The sequence below is a fragment of the Python bivittatus genome, unplaced genomic scaffold, assembly GCF_059951505.1.
Source record: "Python bivittatus isolate LINGU-HERP-01145 unplaced genomic scaffold, Pbiv_v1 ctg000120_np1212, whole genome shotgun sequence".
NCBI lineage: Eukaryota > Metazoa > Chordata > Lepidosauria > Squamata > Pythonidae > Python > Python bivittatus.
The window spans coordinates 2,356,726-2,379,218 of record NW_028277037.1 but is presented as its reverse complement, the minus strand read 5'-3'; the positions used below and the strand labels follow the sequence as shown (position 1 = coordinate 2,379,218).

At 40.7% G+C, this 22,493-nt stretch overlaps 1 protein-coding gene across 2 annotated transcripts in view; it reads left to right on the top strand.

Annotated features, from left to right (window-relative positions):
• Positions 1–22,493, top strand: part of ELAPOR2 (endosome-lysosome associated apoptosis and autophagy regulator family member 2) — a 90,919-nt gene that overhangs the window by 35,552 nt on the left and 32,874 nt on the right. For both annotated transcript variants that reach the window (XM_088134827.1, XM_088134828.1), the window contains exons 2-5: positions 8,899–9,019; positions 13,351–13,546; positions 15,215–15,362; positions 21,874–21,960. In XM_088134827.1, coding sequence (XP_087990953.1) covers positions 8,899–9,019; positions 13,351–13,546; positions 15,215–15,362; positions 21,874–21,960 — 552 coding nt within the window. The remainder of the gene's footprint in view (positions 1–8,898; positions 9,020–13,350; positions 13,547–15,214; positions 15,363–21,873; positions 21,961–22,493) is intronic.

The window sequence follows — 22,493 nt, the reverse complement described above, 5'->3', positions numbered from 1 at the left end:
TCATTAGGACAATGAGACCAGTAGTCCCACATATTGGAAGGGCACAGCGAAAGACAAGAAGGGTTGATTAAGTGTCTTCCCTTCAGGGAGAAGGGAATGGGGAATATCTGAATACAGTGATCAGTCCCACAATAATTGTAATATAAACAAGATGAGCGCTTTTTAAGTAAAAGCCAGTCATTCTCTCTCTCAGCCCAACTTACCTCACAGGCTTGTTATTGTGGACAAAATAGGAGGAGGAAGGAGTATTAGGTATGTTTGCTGCTTTATTTATAAAAATAATAAAGGTGGGATAAAAAAATCTAAAAAACCCCTTACATTAGAAAAACCTATTTATGTTAAGTAAATAAGATAAACTGGTTATCAGTAGTTCCCATCAAGTTCTAGATTAGGAGTAGCACATTGGTTCTTCTTTGCCTCTAATTTATATCTGCAAGGACGTTTGCTTGATCCCCCATGACCTGATTGCCCAATATTTGATGAATTAGAACTAGACAAAATGCTGATCATGTATTTAAATCTAAATTTACTTCAATCATGAAGAAACATGGAGATGTAATCTAAACTTTTAAAGCAACGGGAGTACATATGGGATAGAACTGGCTTCTTACCTAGTTTATAGAATATGGGTGAGCAACTATTTGATAGCTAGGGGGCATTTTGCTGTCAAATTTTGGTAGTAATATCTTGGGGGGCATGAGGTGGTCTTGGTTACCCACTGTTGCCATACACTTTCAGCATGAAATCTGTACTGAGCTTTTCCATGTGTGCAATTAGATTCTGGAAATTTTCTGATTGCGTGTGCAAAGCCTTCTGTTAGGCTTGTGAAGGTTGGAGACATGCTTGTGGGGGAGATCCACCAACTGTTCTCTTTATATGTTCAATGTGTGAGAGAAGAAATGTCTGAACAAGGTTTCAGTAGTCACACTACAGATTGTGTCTGATGCATTGTGTCTGTAAACATGGGATCATCATTAATGAATCCTATGAAAGAACAATGCTCTTATTGCATGCATCCTCAACATGTCATAATTTCAGTAATGTTGGAGGTATAGGTAGCTATGGATGTTTATGCGTGTTGTGATTTTCTTCTTATAAGTAGAAGCATATGTCCTGTGTTCATTCATCAAAATAACAGAACCAAATAGCATGGATTCAGTGCTGAGAAAAATGGAAGTCCATGGCTCTTTTTTTATTCCAGACTGGAATTTCACAAAGATACTATATATATATATTTTTAATCAATTATTCTACATGGGAAACAGGGTGCAAAATAGGCTCAGAAACCCAGTTTGGTGGTCCAGAGGAATGCAGAGATAACCTTGAAGAAGTTACACAGGAACAGTTAAGCAAAAGAAGAGACAACTCAGTCTTGGGAGAGAAGGTGTGAGAAAAAAACCCACTCTAAATAACCCCGCTTTGAATCTGTTTAGTATAAGAGGGGCAGAGGTAAAGTAACATTTGTGTAATCCTTGCACTATCTGTATCTTGACCTGGCCTACCTGGAAGGCCTGGGGGTGGCCCTATTCAAGTTGTTGCAGAGATATGATTTGTGGAAGCTCTATGTCTGTTACCTGTTTGGATGTGCTTCATCACACAGTCATTGCTTTTTCTGAAGCAACAGCCAGATCTGTTTATTGTTCTACAATCTGTTCATTGTTAGCTCATGGGCCAGATTAGTTTTGGTGTGGAATGCTGAGGGCCGCACTCCAAGTATGGTTGATAGGACCCATGAGATGGGCTTCATGTTTCAAAGAGGTGAAATGGGTGCCTTAAACATAAGTAAGGCTATTTTGTCCTTTACGTTCCTATTAACACTTTTAGCCCTGCCCATTCTGGAGGTGCTCTGTGGTCTGCAAAGAGAATGGTGGGCTTCCAGACCAGACTTTTCTGCATCCTTACCCTTTGTGTTCCTACAGACAATTGTGTAGGTACTATTAACTATTTGAACTGGACTGATTTTAAGAATCATTCTTATAGCTCCTCCACCTTCTTCCTGTTGCAACTTAAGTTGGTGTCCTGCCCCCCACTTATCCAGAAATACCCTAAGCATGATAAAGTATGCTGCTTTACTGTATAATCCTTTTTTTCAGAGGTTTTCTTGATCTTACTGGCACTTTCCCTCCTGTTAATATGGTCAGCCAAGTCCTTGCAGATCTTTTAGATACTCTCCTATCCTTTTGTTATAGATCACGCAATCTGGGTCTGATAATGATTGAAGTCCAACACCTTCTGAAGGGCACCCAGTTGGTTATCACTGTTGTACATCAGAGATGGATCCAGCCTTTCAGAAGGTGGCAGCCCGTAACATTCGCAGTGTGAAAAACATCCAGAATTTAATGAGAGAGCACACAACAGTGCCTTTTGACAGTTGAGGAAAGCTGCAACGCTTTGCCTTGACATCATACCTAGAAGGAAGGAGACATGGCTAATGGGTGTTTTTTTTATGTAGAGAGAGTTATGGCACTCTGCTAATCTGTCCTGTTCTTCAGCTGCTGGAGGGGATTATTAGTGCTGTCATGAATTTCCATATGGTTTGGGTTTTGGTGTAAAAATTGGTGTTTGGGTTAAAGGAGAGCAAGAGGCATTTCTCCTTCCAGTTTAGACATTTTCTGTATTTCCTCCTACCTGTTCATGAGCACTGTTTCCATTTGCTACAGCCTTAGCATTGTCTTCCTACCTGAAAGGGCTCTCTCATTGCATGCAGTATTGAGGTTACTTTGATGTTATATAGTCAACTCAAGATCAAGCGTGGCTCCCTCTGATTGCCAGCAATTTTTGGTCACAGGGTTGAAAGAAGAATTGTATCTCTACCAGCTGTCTTGCCCAACTGTTGTCCTTGTTAGCTAGTGGTGCTTTGTAAGACTTTCTTCCTTCTTGACCCTTAGGCTTGCAAAGATAGTTTGGGGACAAAATGTTATCATTTGAGGCAAAATGGGAGTGGAGGTATGTACTCAAGAGGCAGAAGTCATCAATCTGCACTGCATGGCTTTCAAGGGAATATGCATTTAAAAGCCCAGCTGAGTGTATATCAACCTCCATGTTACAAATAGTCCATGCTCTATAATGTAGAGCTAGGATCTCAATGGGTCTGATAGTATGATGCACTTTAGTGGGTCTTGAAGAGGTGGGAGAACATGTGCAAATTCCAAAATGCCATAAATTGACCCAGCAAATTAACTCAGAGGAGTTAATTTAACCCCAGATCCAACCTTGACTAATTCTCAATCAGCTAACTCCCTTTAATTGACCATGAGAGTTAGTTATCAAGAGCTATTCACCATGCATCCATGACTGAAACATCTGGTAAGCTGTCTTCCAATGTCCATGTTCAAGATAAAGTCCTAGAGAGGCCCCACAAAACTGGAATTCCTGTAGACGTGTTGTCTCTGTTTTGATTCCCACATCCCTGGCAGCCACATGGAAAGAAAAAGAGGCTGAACTAGGTGGTGGCGCATATGCCCTTGGGAGCACTCTGTAGTGGCACCAACCTAGTTGTATCACTACAGACTTACTATTTATTTTTCTCCCTTTCAGAAAGGGCAAAAAAGGCAGGAGGTGAGGAGGGAAATGACAGCTTCCCAACCTTGTTTGTGGTGGCCAAGAGGACTAAAAACATGCTGCTGGCCAGGATCATGGCTGCCAGCACACAACATTCAGTGCATTGACTTGGGGAGGCAATCATTTGTATAGTTGTGTCATGCAAACCAGTCTTTGGGTTGATGAATAGTATATTAATTCAATTGTTTCAAAGTAAAAGGAGAAGGAGGCTAAAGAACATTTTGTCCAGGCTGAGAGGCTAAGCAGGGTCAGGCCTCATTAGTACATCGATATGAAACTCCAGGGAACATTAGGGCTAAAGGCTGCACTGGGTGGTAAAAAAAATTCCTGGGAGAAAGCAGGGATCAATCGTGTCTGTATTACTGTAAGGAAGATATATGAATGTGTTCATAAAGTTACTAACTCCCTTTGAAGGAGGCTTTCCATCAAGGGAGGAAGAGGTCAAATAAATCAGGATGGCAACTTTGATTGCACGGTCATGGCTGCCATCTTGATGGCATTTTTTAATTCCCCCCTATGGGGAAGCCTGCTTTCCACATTTACAGACAATAATTAGGTTAAATACAGAAGAGTGAAGGAAGATGAGTAAATCCCATTGCACTTGGCAGGCAAAACAAACTGGAACAACAGGGCACAAATGAATCATGGCAGTTAGAAATAGAGTGATTTGACTCCATCCACTCGCACTGAGCGGTTGATGGATGAAGACTAAATGAATCACCACCACACATTTTATGAAAGGATTATGTCTAATATAACTCACATAGGGAATTATTCCAGCAAAATAGGTAGTGATCACTGTCTTTTCTGAATAATTCTGCATCTCCATCATTTCCATTCCACAGTTTCTCCAAGAACCTTCAACCTGACCTGTGAACATGTTCTCTTCCTGATATCTTGAAACTCTAAAAATAGTGTGACAGTGACTAGACCCCACTGGGGGGAGGCAGGAAAGAATTAGAAGATTGCGTATGGGTGTGGGGGTGTGAAGCAAGAGTTTCTGCTAGTGAGGGAACACATCACCCACAAGCTCTGCAGAGTTGTCTCACTTCCAATGAAAAGACCACCTTTGCTACCTTTTCAGATAAACTTCAGCAAAGCCACCAGTTCATCAACTTGTTTCTTTGACAAAGGCAACATTAAGAGATTGAATGGGTCTAAAGCTGATTCTGAAATGGTTCCAAGACCTTAGTGTGGAAGTGCTCTTCATTTTGAAGAATCACCATGATAAGATTAACATTGCCATGGTGCTCAGTACCTCATACAATATACAGTGGGGCAAAAAAGTATTTAGTCAGCCACCAATTGTGCAAGTTCTCCCACTTAAAAAGATGAGAGAGGCCTGTAATTTTCATCATAGGTATACCTCAGCTATGAGAGACAAAATGGAGAAAAAAATCCAGAAAATCACATTGTCTGATTTTTAAAGAATTTATTTGCAAATCATGGTGGAAAATAAGTATTTGATCAATATCAAAAGTTCATCTCAATACTTTGTTATATATCCTTTGTTGGCAATGACAGAGGTCAAACGTTTTCTGTAAGTCTTCTCAAGGTTTTCACACACTGTTGCTGGTATTTTGGCCCATTCCTCCATGCAGATCTCCTCTAGAGCAGTGATGTTTTGGGGCTGTCGCTGGGCAACACGGACTTTCAACTCCCTCCAAAGGTTTTCCATGGGGTTGAGATCTGGAGACTTCTTACGAAGCCACTCCTTCGTTGCCCAGGCAGTGTGTTTGGGATCATTGTCATGCTGAAAGACCCAGCCACGTTTCATCTTCAATGCCCTTGCTGATGGAAGGAGGTGTTCACTCAAAATCTCACGATACATGGCCCCATTCATTCTTTCCTTTACACAGATCAGTCGTCCTGGTCCCTTTGCAGAAAAACAGCCCCAAAGCATGATGTTTCCACCCCCATGCTTCACAGTAGGTATGGTGTTCTTTGGATGCAACTCAGCATTCTCTCTCCTCCAAACACGACGAGTTGAGTTTAGACCAAAACGTTCTACTTTGGTTTCATCTGACCATATGACATTCTCCCAATCCTCTTCTGGATCATCCAAATGCTCTCTAGCAAACTTCAGACAGGCCCGGACATGTACTGGCTTAAGCAGGGGGACACGTCTGGCACTGCAGGATTTGAGCCCCTGGAGGCATAGTGTGTTACTGATGGTAGCCTTTGTTACTTTGGTCCCAGCTCTCTGCAGGTCATTCACTAGGTCCCCCCGTGTGGTTCTGGGATTTTTTCTCACCATTTTTGTGATCATTTTGACCCCACAGGGTGAGATCTTGCGTGGAGCCCCAGATCGAGGGAGATTATCAGTGGTCTTGTATGTCTTCCATTTCCTAATTATTGCTCCCACAGTTGATTTCTTCACACCAAGCTGCTTGCCTATTGCAGATTCAGTCTTCCCAGCCTGGTGCAGGTCTACAATTTTGTTTCTGGTGTCCTTCAACAGCTCTTTGGTCTTGGCCATAGTAGAGTTTACAGTGTGACTATTTGAGGTTGTGGACAGGTGTCTTTTATACTGATAACAAGGTCAAACAGGTGCCATTACTACAGGTAACAAGTGGAGGACAGAGGAGCCTCTTAAAGAAGTAGTTACAGGTCTGTGAGAGCCAGACATCTTGGTTGTTTGTAGGTGACCAAATACTTATTTTCCACCATGATTTGCAAATAAATTCTTTAAAAATCAGACAATGTGATTTTCTGGATTTTTCCCTCCATTTTGTCTCTCATAGTTGAGGTATACCTATGATGAAAATTACAGGCCTCTCTCATCTTTTTAAGTGGGAGAACTTGCACAATTGGTGGCTGACTAAATACTTTTTTGCCCCACTGTATTTATGCCTTCTTGCTTGAGAAGTCTTACAACATTCTTAACTATGTCTGTTTGTTGGAAAACAGATGCCTTTTCATTATCAGGATGGAAGAAGGCAAAGGTCAAAGAAAACTGTAGAATGAAACAATTACACATTTATTTTTTGCCTTCTTTGCCATGTTACTATTAACCTTTGCAGATGAACCTTATGAAATTGATTATGGTAGGCTCTCTGGAATACTTGGAAAATATAAATTTACAGATAGATAGATAGGTATGTAGATAGATAGATAGAACACACATTCTTTCTCTCCTTCCCTCCCTCCTTCTGTCTTTCTCTCTGTGTCTTTCTCTCTTCTCTCTCTCATTCTCTCTCTCTCTCTCTCTCACATACACACACACACACACACACACACACACACAGAAAGATATATAACAGGCTAAGCAATAGGTCGATTTTTAATAGAGATATTCACCTTGTGACCCTGACATAAAACCTCAATCTTACTGCAGGGTTTAGATAAAGTCAAAAGCTTGATGGTTGCAACCCAGATTTGGGTCATATCTTTTGATGGCCTATGAAAAGAATGATAAGACAATTATACAGTTTCTGCCAAAGCCTTTTGGCGATCTGTTCCTCTTTTCTCCCACTGGTACAAACTTCACCATTGATGCACTACCAGAATCTAAACCGAGCCCCAGAGCTGCTGACTCAAGAATAACAAGTGTTAGTATTGACTTGTTAAAAGCAGCAGCAGTGTTAGATTATGTTGTTGTAGCAGAAACAGCAGCAGTTAAATAGGTGTCTATAGTCCTTGGCCATCTCTCTGGAAGCTCTTAACAAGGTCGTGTTGTGGCTGAATCTCATAAATCTAATCTTACCTAAACAAAAAGCTTTCACTGATTGATCTTGGGAGCTAATTTGATCCTGGGCAGATGAACGTTTTTCTTAGTTTTGCTAGGAATATAGAACAATGTATGAAAGACTGCAGTCATGTTAGAAGGGGTTACTGCAGATCAGCTTTATTTATTGGATTTAAGCCTGCTGCCATATTTTGTGGCACTTGGCAGTTCATAAAATAAGAATAAAACAATAATAAAATGTCCAAGAAAAATGCAATTTAATATGAAATTAGTTTAAAATCAAAAACAAATCACACTTCTGTAATAGTGTCCCAGTTCACCCCAAAGCCCACTGGAATACCTCAGGCTTAATAAGCTTCTGGAAACCTATTAAGAATGGAGCTAGTCTCCCCTCCAGGAAAGGCCATTCCAGGGAACCAGGCCATCAAGGAGAAATGCCTCCTGAATCCCTCACTTCCCGGAGTACCACCAGCAGGTTCTCCTATGCCTTATAGAGGATGTATCTGGTTGGAGGCGGTGGTCCCAAAGATACTCAAGTATCAAACCACAAAGCATTTTTGAACTCCCATGCAAGCAGTGTTCTAGACTGGTGGGGATGGGGTGGCAAAGCTCCTGTGTTGGAAGAACCACATCTTGATGGACTCAGATTGGCCATAATAGGAGTTGGTGCCTTTTCTTTTTCAACATATCCCCTTTCACTCCCTGTCTGCGAGCAGTTACTCTGTCTTCAAAAGTCCCTTGGACATATCTCTACTTTGACAAACTGGACACACTAATAGATATTGAAGTACACCATCTTTTCGGGTCCTAAAATATTTAAACCTTTCTCTAAGTATTTTTTTCCTCTTTTTTACAAAGGCACAAATCTGTTACAAAAATAATGTCAACAAATTAAACAAAATTAGATTATCATGATACAACCTTCACACATTCAAATCGCTAGTGCAGTTGTACAACAAGGGTTGTAAAATGATTGCTTGTCAGGTCAGTCTAAACCCCACAATTATCAGGACCAACAGACTTTCCATTTTGACTAGCTGAAGGGGCTTCAGCCTGAACTCTCCTTTCATATCCTTCCTAATCTAATCTTTAATAGTCCATGCTTCATGTTTGGCAGATAATTATGAACAGATAACCTGAAACACCATCGCCTCTTCCAAATCAAACACCTTTAGAAACTTCTAAGGTAGATTTGCATAGATAAAAGCAGACTCCCTGGATCCAGATTATCTGTGCAGGCATTGGCGCCCTAGTGAAATCCAAGAATCAAACAACAAATTTATGGCTTTGAACACCCTTCACTTCATGGTCCTTCATGTGTCCAGTGACTTGGTGTTAATGTAAGAAGATAGGATGTTTTCTATTGCTTTGTTTTTGAGCCTTTTTCTCAATGCCGTTTTGTTGCATTTGGTCACATAAGGCAATGATTTTTCTTGGAGATTTTCTATGTTTCATTAAACTGCATGCAGTGCTTCCTTTTGTCACTTCCATGGATGCAGCAAGTCTTAGAAGTTTGCCCCCTCTGAGAAGTTAGCAATCCAGTATTGTGTGCACAGATGCTGTTCCTTCATATTGGAGATCAATGCCTCATAATGTAACCATGTTGGAGCCAAAATAAAGCTGCTGTTGTTTTTTTTAATTTCTTGCAGGCAGAGTACCATTTTGAATACACGGAATGTGATAGCAGCGGATCCAGATGGAGAGTAGCAGTCCCAAATCCAGGAGCTGAGTGCTCGGGTTTGCCTGATCCTGTCAAGGGGAAGGAATGCAGTATGTATTTATATTTTGTTGCTACAAATCTCATAGAGACCTTGCCAGTGCTTAATGGTTCTGCTTGTGTGTTAAGGTTCATGTAAAAATGAAAATACAAAGCCAAATTTAGAAATGAGGCAAGATTTACAAGGGGGTCATGGTATAGGATGGATGATGGGAACTATGATTCAGTATATTTAGAGGGATGTTGGAAGACCTGAAGAGTCAGGCTGGGGACAGAACATCCTGATGAAAATCTGTCTATAGTGATAATTATCACATCTAGAGGGAACCACCATGTTGAAGACTTCCCTAATTAGCCAGATGTCTTGATGATAAAGTTCCAAAAAGCATTTTGGGACTGAAACATTTTAACCACAAAATCTTCCATTCTGATGGAACCTTCTGACCTTGTACATAGTGGTCTGACTTCAAAACCAGCCCTTTGGATAGCTGGATAGCTGAAAAATTGCTGTCTCCCCATATGAACTGTCTCCTTATTTAGAATCTGAGGTTGGGGAAGCAATTAGTGGAGGCTGGGTCTTCTCAGTGGTGGCCCCTAAATATGGTATCTCTTCCCTAAGTATATGTGTTTGGAGCCCTACATGTTTCCTTTATTATGGGTCCTGTTTCTCAGATTTCTCTCAGGATTTTGATCTATTTCCTCTTTTATTAATCGCTTCTCAGTTATAAATTTATTGTTTTTATTGGGCTGCCTGTTGCCGGTTGTTACTGGAGTGTTTGTTTCATGCTGGTCTGTTATTTTACTTTACTGTTAACCACCTTGATATTTTAAGTAAAAAGTGAAAGAATATAAATTTGAAAATATGTGCCCAGTGTGGTTTTTCTACCAGCGCAAGAGGAAAATGTAATTTCTTTTTATGTACTTATGTATTGCTAATATTTTAGTAGAGCAAAAGCATTCGTGGCTAATGAGGCTTAACAGTTTTGCTCTGTGTTTTCCTGGCGCAGTCTGGTCATAATTTAGCATGAAATTGTCAACCCTATTCTCACGCTAAAATGCTTGTTCTTTTTTGGATAGATGGGCAATGTATCCTCTTTGTGTTTATTCTAGACCTGTTGAATTGACAAAATTTGCCCAAGCAGACTAGTATTAATGTTTCATTTAAGGTTCTCTGCTATAATTCCATAAACAGTAAGGAGCCACAAGGCTAATAAGATTATTTCTGGAACAATCAAGGAGCTCCACTGAGTCCTTCACAGAGAAGAACTTAAGAATAGCCCTGCTGGATTGGGCTAAGATCTACCTTAGTCCAGTATTTTGTTTCTCATATTGGACAATCAGATCCCTCCGGCAGGATTGTAAACAGGGGATTAAGATGTATCTCTCTCCTGCCACTATTTCCTTGCAAATAAATTATTCCTGTAGAGGAAATAATACTTTGCATGAATAAAGTGATTTGGGAACAGGACAGCACTGCTCGCCATGTAATAAAATCCTGCTTTGGAGAATACCCCCCGGTCTGATCTACCTATTGGCTACCATGAAGCTGCATTAGCCAATGTCCTGCTTGAAAACCCAATCAGCCCAGCCTATACATTAGATAACACAGAGCTGTCCTATCCGGTGAGTGAACCTGTTCTCCATCTTCTTAGTCCAGTCTGCCTCTTGGCTAATGTGGAACTGCATTTGCTAATGAGTATAGTTCACTCAGACCCCCCATTAGCTTGATCTACCCACCTTGAGATAATTTGCCTGTAGTTTGCCTCCACCCGAGGCCCCTCCTTACTTTTCTGCGTGCAATGCCACCCCCTTAAGTCACCTCTGCCTACAGCGTCAATTCCTTTTAATTCTTACCCACTTAGTCCTCCAAGAAAAGGAGCTAGAGAAAAAGAATGTTTGAGAAAGCAAGCCTCTCTATTAGATAACTTGGAAGCAGGTGGCTTGCTTCATGCCTATGCTATCTGCTTGGCCATTGGCAAGGACTCACTGATGTGACAAAACATTTCCAATACTGTCCTGGCACAAGGGTTTATGGGCCTCAATTACTTCCTAGATGTATTTGAAAATGTTGATTTTTGACCCAGTGCCCCTGGAGATACTAGTAAGATTTGACTGGATTAATGGCTGACTGGACTAAGTATGTAAAGAAAGCAGTCAGCTTGATGTTGTTAGATGGTGAATAAAATAGTTAAGATTTTCATTTTGTAGCAGAATGGGGAATACAATCTTGAAAGCTCGAGGAATAGATGAATAAATAAACATTGTTCAGGGTGGACATTCTGCTGATTGTCATTTCATGTGACCAAAGTAAGTCATGATACCCCATACTTTTCATAATTCATATAGGTTACAGAATTCTACTTTTTAGAACATTGTATATTGAAAAGACTTAGTTATAGTGGTGATAGATGCACTGCTGGAAAACCTGAAAGACCAGGTTGGGGACAGATCATCATGAAGAAAAGCTATGTGGTCACTAAGAGTCGATAATGACTTGATGGCACATAATCAATCAATCAATACTGAAAACAGATTCCAAGTTTATCTTCTATGAAATTGCCAGCAACACCCTTTTGGGCAAAGCTGAAGCTGATTGGAAGTTTTGAGAGTTTGTTTTTTAGGGAGAAGAGAAATAACATGAGATAAGCTTTCATGAAAGGCAGCTTAGCAACCACTGTCAGGTGTACCTCTGATGCAAACCCAACTGGGAGCAAGGTGTGTATTCTTGGTCTCCCCAGACAGCCATCAGAAATCCAGAAGGTATATTCACCACACCATGCTAACCAAATGTGTTGCCCAACTAATTGCAGTGTGAGAAGTCTTGTTGATGGTCTGAGAGAATAACAAATTCAGTTGTAAATCAAGTCTTCCAGCTGTCCCAGATTTCAAAAGTGATTCTTTTGCTATTAGCTGCAATCGGCTGCCGATTAAACCAGGCAAACAGCTGGCATTTTCAGAGCTATTTCTCCTCATGGACTTGTCTGATATTAAGGGAACAAAGAAACTGCTGTGGAATATGGAAAGAGTAGGCTAAGGGATCAAAGGATCAAAGAAACAGCAGAGAACTTTGCCTTTATCAATGACCTAATGCCAGCCTAGGTTCTAATTCACTGCATGTTCAGGTGAATATAACATTTTTTCTGTTCTTGTCTCCTGCAAGTCAGGAATGAGTACCTGCTTAGAAGGATGTGTGCGTCATGGTCAAACCTGAAAGTCAAGTTTGGTCAGAATGTACACATATAAATTCTCCATTCCTAGGTAGTTCCTTTTGCTATGAGCCACAGGTTCCTCATAGATAAATATCATAAAGAAAAGAACATTGCACAAATTGCATGTTCTCTTGTAGATGAATTATGAACAGAAGATGACCCAAAGCATATTGATTGGAGTCTTCATTCCTTCTTTTCTAAGGCACCTGCAGTGTTAGGACATAAGGAATAAATTCTGGATAATCATACTAAATGATGTTCTTTGTGTAAGGTTTGTAGACCTGAATCTCAGAAAATTCAAAACCAGGAATTCGGGCAGAGGCTCTTAAAAAGAAAACAGCTCTTTAATCGGCCGAGTGAACAGCTGGGTGGGCAGCAACCCAAAACACGGGCAGCGAAAGTTCTGGGCAGCTCCACACCAACAAGATTCCAAACCCAGTTTTTATAGCATTGCAAGGACAATAGATTGCAACTAATAAGGCAGTTTAAGGCAGTTTGAACCAGTGTCCCCCCTTTACCCTCAAGACCTTTTCCCTGCGCTCTTCCCCCTCGAGGTCTTGTGTACATGTCCTTCAGGCAGTTTCTTCCTAGCGCAAGCAAAATACAGAGGCGAGATAGCAAGAGCCAGGCTAAGAAAATCCGCCCCCCTTCATTTGTTTTGAGTTGTGAGAAGCAAACCATCTTTTGGATAAAACAGCTACAGGGACCACATAACTCTAGCCTCATTTTATGACCCCTCTCTGGTTGCCTTGACTGATTTTGTGATTTGAAGTTCACAACTTCAGCTGCACAACCTCAGCATGGAAAAATAAGTCAAAGCACCTTTTTTTCTTAAAAAAAAAAAAACTCAGCAGAAAATTCCTGCCCTATTCCTTCTAATGAATTCGCTGCATTACCATTTCACTTTCTGTGGCTCTTGAAATAAGAATAGAACATGAAGTCTGGACCAGCCCCCCTTCCCCAACCAACCACTCCTCCCACGGCTAAAACATGAATATCTCTGAATGTAAAGATGGGTGGGCAGGTATATGGGATAATTTAGCGCAATTCTCCAAATTGCTGCTACCCTTTTTGTAAGCAAATTGTGCAATCAATGCTTTTAAGGAACGTTGTTAGAACTTCTGGTGAATGACTGCCCTTTGCCATTAATCATTTGTAAATGTTTTCCTTCTCAGCTTTTTCTTGTGCTTCTGGTGAATATCTAGAAATGAAGAACCAGGTTTGCAGTAAATGTGCCGAAGGGACTTATTCGTTGGGAAGCGGAATCAAATTTGATGAATGGGATGACCTGCCTGCAGGATTCTCGAATGTAGCAACGTACATGGATACTGCTGTTGGCTCAGCTGAGAGTAAAGCAGATAGCTGTGCCAAGTAAGAATCTTATGGAATTTCCAGCGTCCAGGACTTTATTAAGAAATAACCCCCTCTCTCCTTATATATGTCAGGGCTCCAATAGTAACAGGAAGATTCCAGTTAGAGAATCTAAAGAGGTACCCACCTGCAATGATTTGGACTAGGTTTAGAGCAGTGTTTCTCAATCTTGCAACTTTAAGATGTGTGGACTTCAAGTCCCAGAATTCAAGTCCCAGAATTCTGGGACTTCAAGTCCACACATCTTAAAGTTGTCAAGGTTGAGAAACACTGGTTTAGAGTTAAGAAGGCCAAGATCTCTTCCTAGAGATCAGTGCTTTAAAAGGGCATGAGGATTTACAGATAGTCCCTGGGTTAAGAATGCCTGGTTTATATACGACCCACAGTTAATATTACAAAATCGTTGAACGTAAGGGTCGGAAAAAATCTTGGAAACTAGCTGGTCCAATCTCTGCCCACTGCAGGAATTTACTGTTGCAGCATTCCTGACTGATGTTCATCATCCAGCCTTTATTTAAACACCTCTAGCAAAGGCAAGGCCAACATCTCCCACTGTGGTCTGTTCCATTATTGAAAGGATTTTCCCTGATATCCAGATGAAATCTATTCCCTTGTATTTAAGTCCTATTATTTCTTGTCCTATCTTTTAGAATGGTTTGTGAACGATTTTGCCCTGTCCTCTGCTTAGGTATTTGAAGGCACCATTTTTTTTCACATCAAATATATGAAATGCCTCCAAGTGTTCTTCTTATCTTATACTGCACTTATCTCTTATAGTGCATCCACTTATCTCTGGATACTAATGTTGATGCTTCTTTATTCCTTAGGAAATTCCAAATGGGTTTTCAAATACATGAACCTGGTGCCTCCAGATGTTCTTACTAGTACCAATAATGAGAATTACAGATTTATTTGGAAGATCCTGGGTTGGGGAGGGCATTCTAGATGGAGAATGAAATGCAATAGCATCTGGAAAGGGGGAGCAACTGATGTGTGCATCATGACAACATCATGGAAATGACATGAATGATGCAGAAATGCAATTCAAGTCATTTGGGTGATGATGTCATGATGCAGGGAATGTCATTTAGAGGTCATCGTGGCCCCTACTAGGTACCTGGGTTCAGTGTTTTTATATTATTCACTGGCTCTCATCTGATGTACTGACCAAAAAGAACAGAGATATTGATGTTGAGAAAAAGGATCTTAGCATGATATGGCCTTCTTCATGGAGCTAAAATTCACACTTAAATATCTGACCTCTGGCTTAAGTGGTTTAAACTTAATTTTTCAGATCTAAGGCCAGTTTTGGAATCCAATGTAATCAATCTGTCATCATTTTTTTAAGCTAAATTTTGCAGGAAAGGTCATTTGACAAATGCCTATTATTTTGAGACAGCCTGAGAAGAATTGAAAGCATTCTTGTAGTCTTCAGATAGATCAGTGAATATAAATTGTATCATTACTGAATATACTGTAAATTGTACCCAACCTGAAAAGAAAATAGATTCATGAAATAGGTTTTATATTGACTTCTTTAAAAAATGAACCCTCCTCCCTAATTCTAGCATTTTATTAAACAGGATATAAGTTCAAGATTCCTCATACATATGAACTCAAGATGCCTAGCTGGTAAAATAAGGGTTGTTTCTCTTTGTATTTGTCCAGATCTTCGTGGACTCCTCGTGGAAATTACATTGAGTCAAACAGGGATGACTGCACTGTCTCTTTAATCTACACTGTCCATCTGAAGAAGTCTGGTTCTGTCATCTTTGAATATCAGTATATTGACAACAACATCTTCTTTGAATTTTTCGTAAGGGAAATTTGTGCACTAAATCGACCTTAGGGTCAATTGAAATTGAGACATGATATCCTGAAAAGAGCCTATGGAGGATAATTTTGAGACAGTTTATTGGCATTCTCAACGACATTTTGTTTAGGGCATACGAAAAGATTATTCTTCCATATGAGACAGACTCCTTATTTGACCCAGAGCTGCCTGATCTGATTTGTAGCAATCCTCCAAGAGCTCTGAAGCTTTGATGCCTACCAAATATGCTTTACTAACTGAAAGCTTGCTCACTTAACGACTAATCTAATTTGTAACCTGTTAAGGCAAACATTTTAGACATCAGCTGTTTTGGGATAAATTCACATGGTTTTATGTGCTCTAGTTGATGTCTCTGGCTTGGTTCCTCTTTTACCTCATGGTCAAGTTGAGATGGTTTAGGGGTTCTGGTTGCAGGAATTGCCACTTCCATATGGGACAGTGGTAACAGTAACAAGCTTGCCATAAAGATAAAGACTCCCCTGAAATGAGGCTGAGTCCCAGTGACTACGTGGACCTGTCTAAGCCATTTTCCTGGCAACAATATGGAAGTGATTTGCCATTGTGTTTTTTTTCCCCATGGTCTTGGAATTTCCAGTAAGATCAGTATGTCACCATGTAAACCTATTGAAGTTCAGAAGGGAGGCTGACTAGATCTGTGAGCATTTGACTCAGCTGGATGAAAATGGTCCACCAGTTGATTGGAAAAAGCAGTGCAGTTGTTGGATCAAGACTTTTGCTTGCTTGATTGGTAATTGCAGAACACTGTCTGTGTTCACCAGAATTTTCACACAGTTCATGGAATCATTTGGGGTACAGGTTTGTTTTTGCTTAGCAAAAACCAGCTGGTACATCTTCAGTCCAAATAGTATAGCTCCTGGCTGTGTATCAGGGATCCAGACCCCAGACCCAGGGCATCATTTTTAGTCTTGCTGCAGGCCATGTGACTATCTGCCCTCTGCCTTGCTGAGCTTGGCAGCTCCTTTGGTCTGAAGTCACTTCTACCCAGCCCTTGCTAGCCTCATCCTTGGTACCCCTTGCGTTATCTTTACAACATTGGGAAGTGTCTCTGAGATGTTCTTCTAGCTGCCCAATGCAACTAGCATCTCTACCCTCATACCTTTCCCTTAGGATGGTTGCTTTTCACAGTGATGGAAAATGTTGAACCCTGACCAACCAGTGCACTGGAGGGCCGGCAAAGTTACCCCTCCACTAGATGGTGGAAGATGAAGGGATGAAGGCAAGGCATGGTAGATCTTGCCATCCAGAGGGAGAGAGGACATTCCAGGAGGCAGGATAAGATAGGCATTCTCATAGTGAGAAACCTCCTGCTCTGCAGCTCCAGAGGAGATGTGGTGAGATCGTCTTTCTTCTGTAGCAAGAAACAAGCCATCAGATCGCTGGCTCAGCTTCCCAAGCCCTACAACATTGTAAAGTACAGAAAGGCAATACCGATCTTAAGTCAATGTCCGGAGGAGACAAACAAGGGCTTGTTTCATCCTTTCTAAAACCTTGCTCCCTGGACAATCCATGTTTCTCTTTTTGCTCAGTCATGTAAAATCCAGGTTGAGGTTTCCATGCATCAGAAAAGTATTGAGTGCCTGGAATTCTCACTTCTCTCCTGTGTCCCAGACAAAATGGTGTGGATGGCTGAATGAACAGAGACACGGCCCTTGAGATGGCTCAACCAAAGCAGAAGTGCTTGGTCTCACCTCCTCCTCTCTTTTGTGCGAGGAATGAATCATTGCCCTTGCTATCTCTGATCACCAAAGGGTTGCTGTCACATTGAGTGTTCAGCCTTAATTAACATTTGCGGAATGTTTGGAGACACTGAAGGGACACAGGCAGGAGGTTCTCTAATGGCTCATAACATGGCAAAATGTTCCTGCCAGCTCAAGGCCGCTTCCCTCTGCAGACTCCATGCCATTGCTCACCTTTGGCTAATCAGATGGTGCTTTCCGCTGCAGAAAATGGGTTTCATTTCTCTCCTTCCAATAACCCAGGGTGTTTCTTCCACTTCTAAAGAAAGAAGCCGCAAGTGATTCTGGTGCAGAACATGAATTTGTTCCCAGATACAACAAACAGCTTGCCTCATCTTGATTGATTTTTTTTCCCCTACAGAAAAGCAGAAGCACAGACAGTGTCATTATTAAAGCCCCAAAGTCACTCCCAGCTCCGAATGTTTTTGATCAAGACATCCTTGGTAGCTTTCCAGCCATTCTGTTCTTAAGTTTCATAAGCAGGAGCCAGTTTCAGATCATGTTTAAAACAACAGCCAGGATAGTGTTCACAGAGCATGCTGTGTTGGTTAGGCAAGTGGTGTCAATCCAGACCTTTGGCTTAATCAACAAATCATGATTAAAACAGATTTAGGCATAGTATGAAGTTAGAACTTTGGCAGTGAAAGGTGGGGGTTCCTAAATTGAGTGGAAGTGTTTGTTACCCCTGATTTGGTGCCCTTCATATCTGTGCAGATAACATTTTCAACAAGCCATGATTAATGGGAAATATAGACTTCATATATCTGCGAGGGCCAGGTTGGAGGTGGAAAGACAATTTATTAAGCCACTTTCCCCAGACAGAAAAGGTCTGTAGTTGAGTTCACACATCAGCTTGGGTTTCAAAACCATGCTGGCTAACAAAAAATCTAATATAGGTAGTCCTCGTTTAGTGATAACAATTGGAAATGGCAACTCCGTTGTTAAGTGAAGTGGTCGCTAAGTGAAACTATGACTATGCTTATGAACTTATTTCACCTTTCCTTTGCTTTAGAGACCTGTGAAGGTCGTAAATGCGAGGATTCGGCACAGTTACTTTTTCATTACCATCGTAACTGTGAACAGTTGCTAAGTGAGGCAGTCGCTAAATGAGGACTATCTATAATATCCACCCAAATCAAGCCAATCACATGAACTCCAACCATGTCTCTCTGAAGTCCTAGGTAAAAATGTCAGCCGCAAGTAGACTAAATCAGGGGCATTTGCAAGGAGGGATAAAGAAGTCAAGGTGGTAGCCACAACGATATAATCAAAGCTCCACCTTGTGGACATGCCTGCAGCCCCAGCAACTCAAACAATGCCCTACTTTTGCTTAAGTCAGTGATTTGCTTGTTTCTGTGTTAGCCCAGTCTAGTTACTGAACTCTGTCCACTTCTGGGCTGACCTTGGAAAAAGCTAATCAGAGTTGGAGCTAGATGACCAGGAATCAGAGTTGTTAGCAAGAATAGGACATTAAAAAAAAGATTGCAGAAGAATTGGGGTATCCACAGGGTATGGTCAGAAAAGTCAAGATGCTTTTGCTTTTGATCTGCTTTCATGTGCGATGCACACAGAAAAAAGATGAACTATTGATTGCACCGTCATGGCCGCCATCTTGACTTTTGTGACCGTTCCCTGCAGATACCCCTGAAGAAGGAAATGGCAAACCACTTCTGTATTGTTCCCAAAGAAAGCTTCATGGTTCTGTCCATGAACCACCAGGACTTGAACTGAAAGCAAGGATTCTTTATCTTTTTCAATATGTGAACCCAGCCAATTGTGGCTGATTCAGTGGACCTTAATGGCAGAGCTGGAGTTATGAAGGGAGTCATCCTCTCTCTTCATTTCACTAGAGCACGGAACAGGTTGCTCAAGGGACCAAAAAAACTACCATCAAAACAAAAATATTTTCCATGCCAGGCTTGCAAAGAGCAATGTTTCTCTTTTTCTCCTTCCCCTACTTTACTTGAAAAAAAAAAAGGCAATAAACACCTTAAGAAGAAAGTCAGGTTTTGTGCCTGGATTTTCCAGTTGATTAATAGCAATAAATGCTTATAATTCTATAATAAATTATGTTGTTAGAAAAGCAGCTACTGCGAGCAGCTACATCATTTGCCGTAGCCTATGATGAAATCAGGCATGCTTAATGCCAGTGAAATTATGTGTCAGCAGGGATCTCTGCGCCCCCCAAAGTCAAGATGGTGGCCCCAACCATACCACTGAAGCCCTGGCCCTCTTGCGTGCGTAAAGAGGGGCGAGGCTTGGATCATGGTTGCAGCTGTTATCTTGACCTTTGGATCCCTTCCATGCAGACCACCCTTTGGGTCAACATGGAACTACTAATATGTTTTGTATGTAACTTAACACCAGAAGATCATCACCTTGTATGTGATCACTAAGGTTTATCCTGGGAAAAGATACTTCGATTTAAGGAGTCTACAACAGGTGGGCACATGCACCAGCCTGTACATTGCAAAGTATCTTTTTGATTCCAAATTTGAAGTGCAGTTTGAAAAATTCTTGTTTTTCCTCTAGACTGAATTTATTGTAATAAATAATTGTTTTTCTTTCCCAAACTATTCTTTTAAAAAATCACGTATTGATGGGGTTGTATATGAACTCATCGGGTTCTGCCTATGCATCTCCTTGGAGAAAGCTGGCTTACACTTCATCAGATGTCAGAAGTTCATCATCCTAAACATTAGATTTTCTGGCGGTTTCTGTCTTTATAATACAATGTCACAAAGATGCCTGAAGTGTGAAGCATTGGCTAAAATTTCTGTACAAATTATTCCTGGTCTGTATCTTTGTTCTTGATAAAATGGCATGTTATTTATCATCATCGTCACTTTTCTGAAATGTTTGCTGTAGGAAAATAATAATTTTGTCTGCACTGTATTGAACAATCTGGCTACTTGCCAGAACACTTACTTGCTAATGAACAATGTAAAATGGTCAGATGCATTTCATAGGCAGCCATTGAAAAATAACCAGTAATCATCATCTATATGTAAGAGAGAGTCATCGAATCAGATGCAATTTTCAGCAGTTTTTGCCCTTTTAAGTATCTTTTCCAATGCCTTCAAAAGCTGCTGCTGCTGCTTACTCTTATTACATTTACACCCTGCCTTTGCATAACACACAGCTGGTTGCAATAACTTTTAAAATGTAAAACAACAGTAAACTTAATACATTTTAAGTCAAAATTAAATACAGCCACAAGCCAGTTGAAATCTATTCATGTTTGCTGATGTTCTGCAGTCTGAAGAAAACATTTCATGGGCTGCAGAGACATTTGGAGAAGGCCTCTTTTCACGTTCCAGATAGTTAAGATTCTGCCAATGGGAGCATATTCAGAAGAGCCTGTTCTGCTGATCTGAGTAACCAGCAGGTTCATAGCAGGAGAAATAGTCCTGCAGATAACCCCTAATCCATATACGACTTTAAAAGTCAACGTAACATTTCCTTTCTTGGTTAGGCAAAATATTTTGTAATCCTGCACTATCCCTCTATCAGTGTCCAAACAAATATGTACTTTCAAATTGACTAAGCAAGAGAGAACATTGGCCGAGCCATTAGAACATTGATTATTGTTCTTATTCTGCAAATAGCTATCTGAAATACCTGCCAGGGGACTTGCCCATCATTTTTAATCAAGAATCTTTTAGCATTTGCTTTTCTTATGTAGACAAAGCCACTGAAAATATCAGCTTGAAACTTCAAGAGTTTCCTCTTGAAGCATCTCATAGTGGAGATTCTGAGTCAGGTTGTGTAATGATCTGACTTGAAGGAGAAAAGTCACTGGGAGTGTGTCCAGGCATGCACAAGAGTGTCCACAGAGAATGGTTACAAAAAAGTTAAGATGGCTGCAATGGTGCAATTGAAATTCTGCCTGACTTTTATGCATGTTGCACACATGACACATAAAAACCAGACCGCGCTTCAACTGCACTGTTGTGGCCACCATCTTGATTTTTTTGCCTACACCTGTGGACTCTCCTGGGCATGTACATTGCACTCATCAACATCCCTTAAACATATCTAGTTGCGTGAGCTCAGGAGTGGCTGACAAGTGTATCCATGTGTGCTCCAGATTATCTGTTCCTTCACATCCACATTGCTGCATAGCATTAATAATTATGTTTTGCCATCTGATAGCTAGAAGCATACTATCTTTCAGCACATATTTGTTCTTGTTAAATGACACAGACAGAAGTGTTATTCATGGGCATGGATGCCATAACCTTGTATATTTTCTCTCCCAAGCCAGCTAAACTAGTTATACGATCACTTCATATGGTTGTGAATTCCATGGACAGTAACTAGCTTATGTATTGAATAATTTCACTCAAGGACTTTAGTATTGTAAAAATGATTTTCAGGCTCCTGCAGTGTGAACTAGGTTCAAATGCCGCATGAATCTTAAAATCACAAAGGCTGCTACTTAGGAAATAAATCCCACTGCATTTAGCAAAGCTTTGCTTTGAGTAAGTATGCAGTCTTTCTGTGATCTTGCCTAGGAAGAAGGCCTGTTGGATGTTTTGTGCAAACTACAGTTCTGTTATGTTCCCATCAGTCCCCCATAATTCCCCTAATTCTATAATAGGGTGATAATCATCTTGGCTCACTTTATGACAGGGCAAGGATTATTGAGATTTATGTAAAGGTTGCATAAATTCTAATTGTTTGTTTGCCTCGATTGACAGCTTGGTAACTCCTATTATTTTTTTAATCATCAGATTCAAAATGACCAGTGCCAGGAGATGGACTCCACCAGCGATAAGTGGGTGAAATTAACAGATAATGGTGAATGGGGCTCCTATTCTGTAAGTACAACTTTGTGTGGCTTCACTTGAAAGCTGTTGGTCTCTCAGAACAAGACATTTCAGAGACAAAATCATTTTGAGCTCAGAATATCCCAAAGTGGTCCAACCTATATTCCAAGATCAGAATGACTTATTTCAGGGTCTGACTATTTGTGCCCTGTCTTGAAGATGTTCCAGAATTCTCAGAATGGCTTGTTTTGTGGTCAGATGTTCTGACCTCAAACTATTTTGATTTCAAAACCTTTTGCATGACTCTGTTACTTAATGGCTGGATAATGAGGTGCTAACGGTGCAAAAGCATACATTATTCTACATCATCCTTCTATCCTTCCCCCCCCCCCCTTTCCTTGGCTGTCTGTACGTGCCAGTGAAACTCATTAAAATCTATCAGTCACAACCTGGCTAATCTCCTTAATGAATGGTCTCACCTCTACTGACTCAACTGGACTGAAGAAGCTGTGTGGTTACTAACTGGCTAGGCTCATGGATTATACTAAGCCACAATATGGCTAGCTCATTTTTGACTTAGTGCA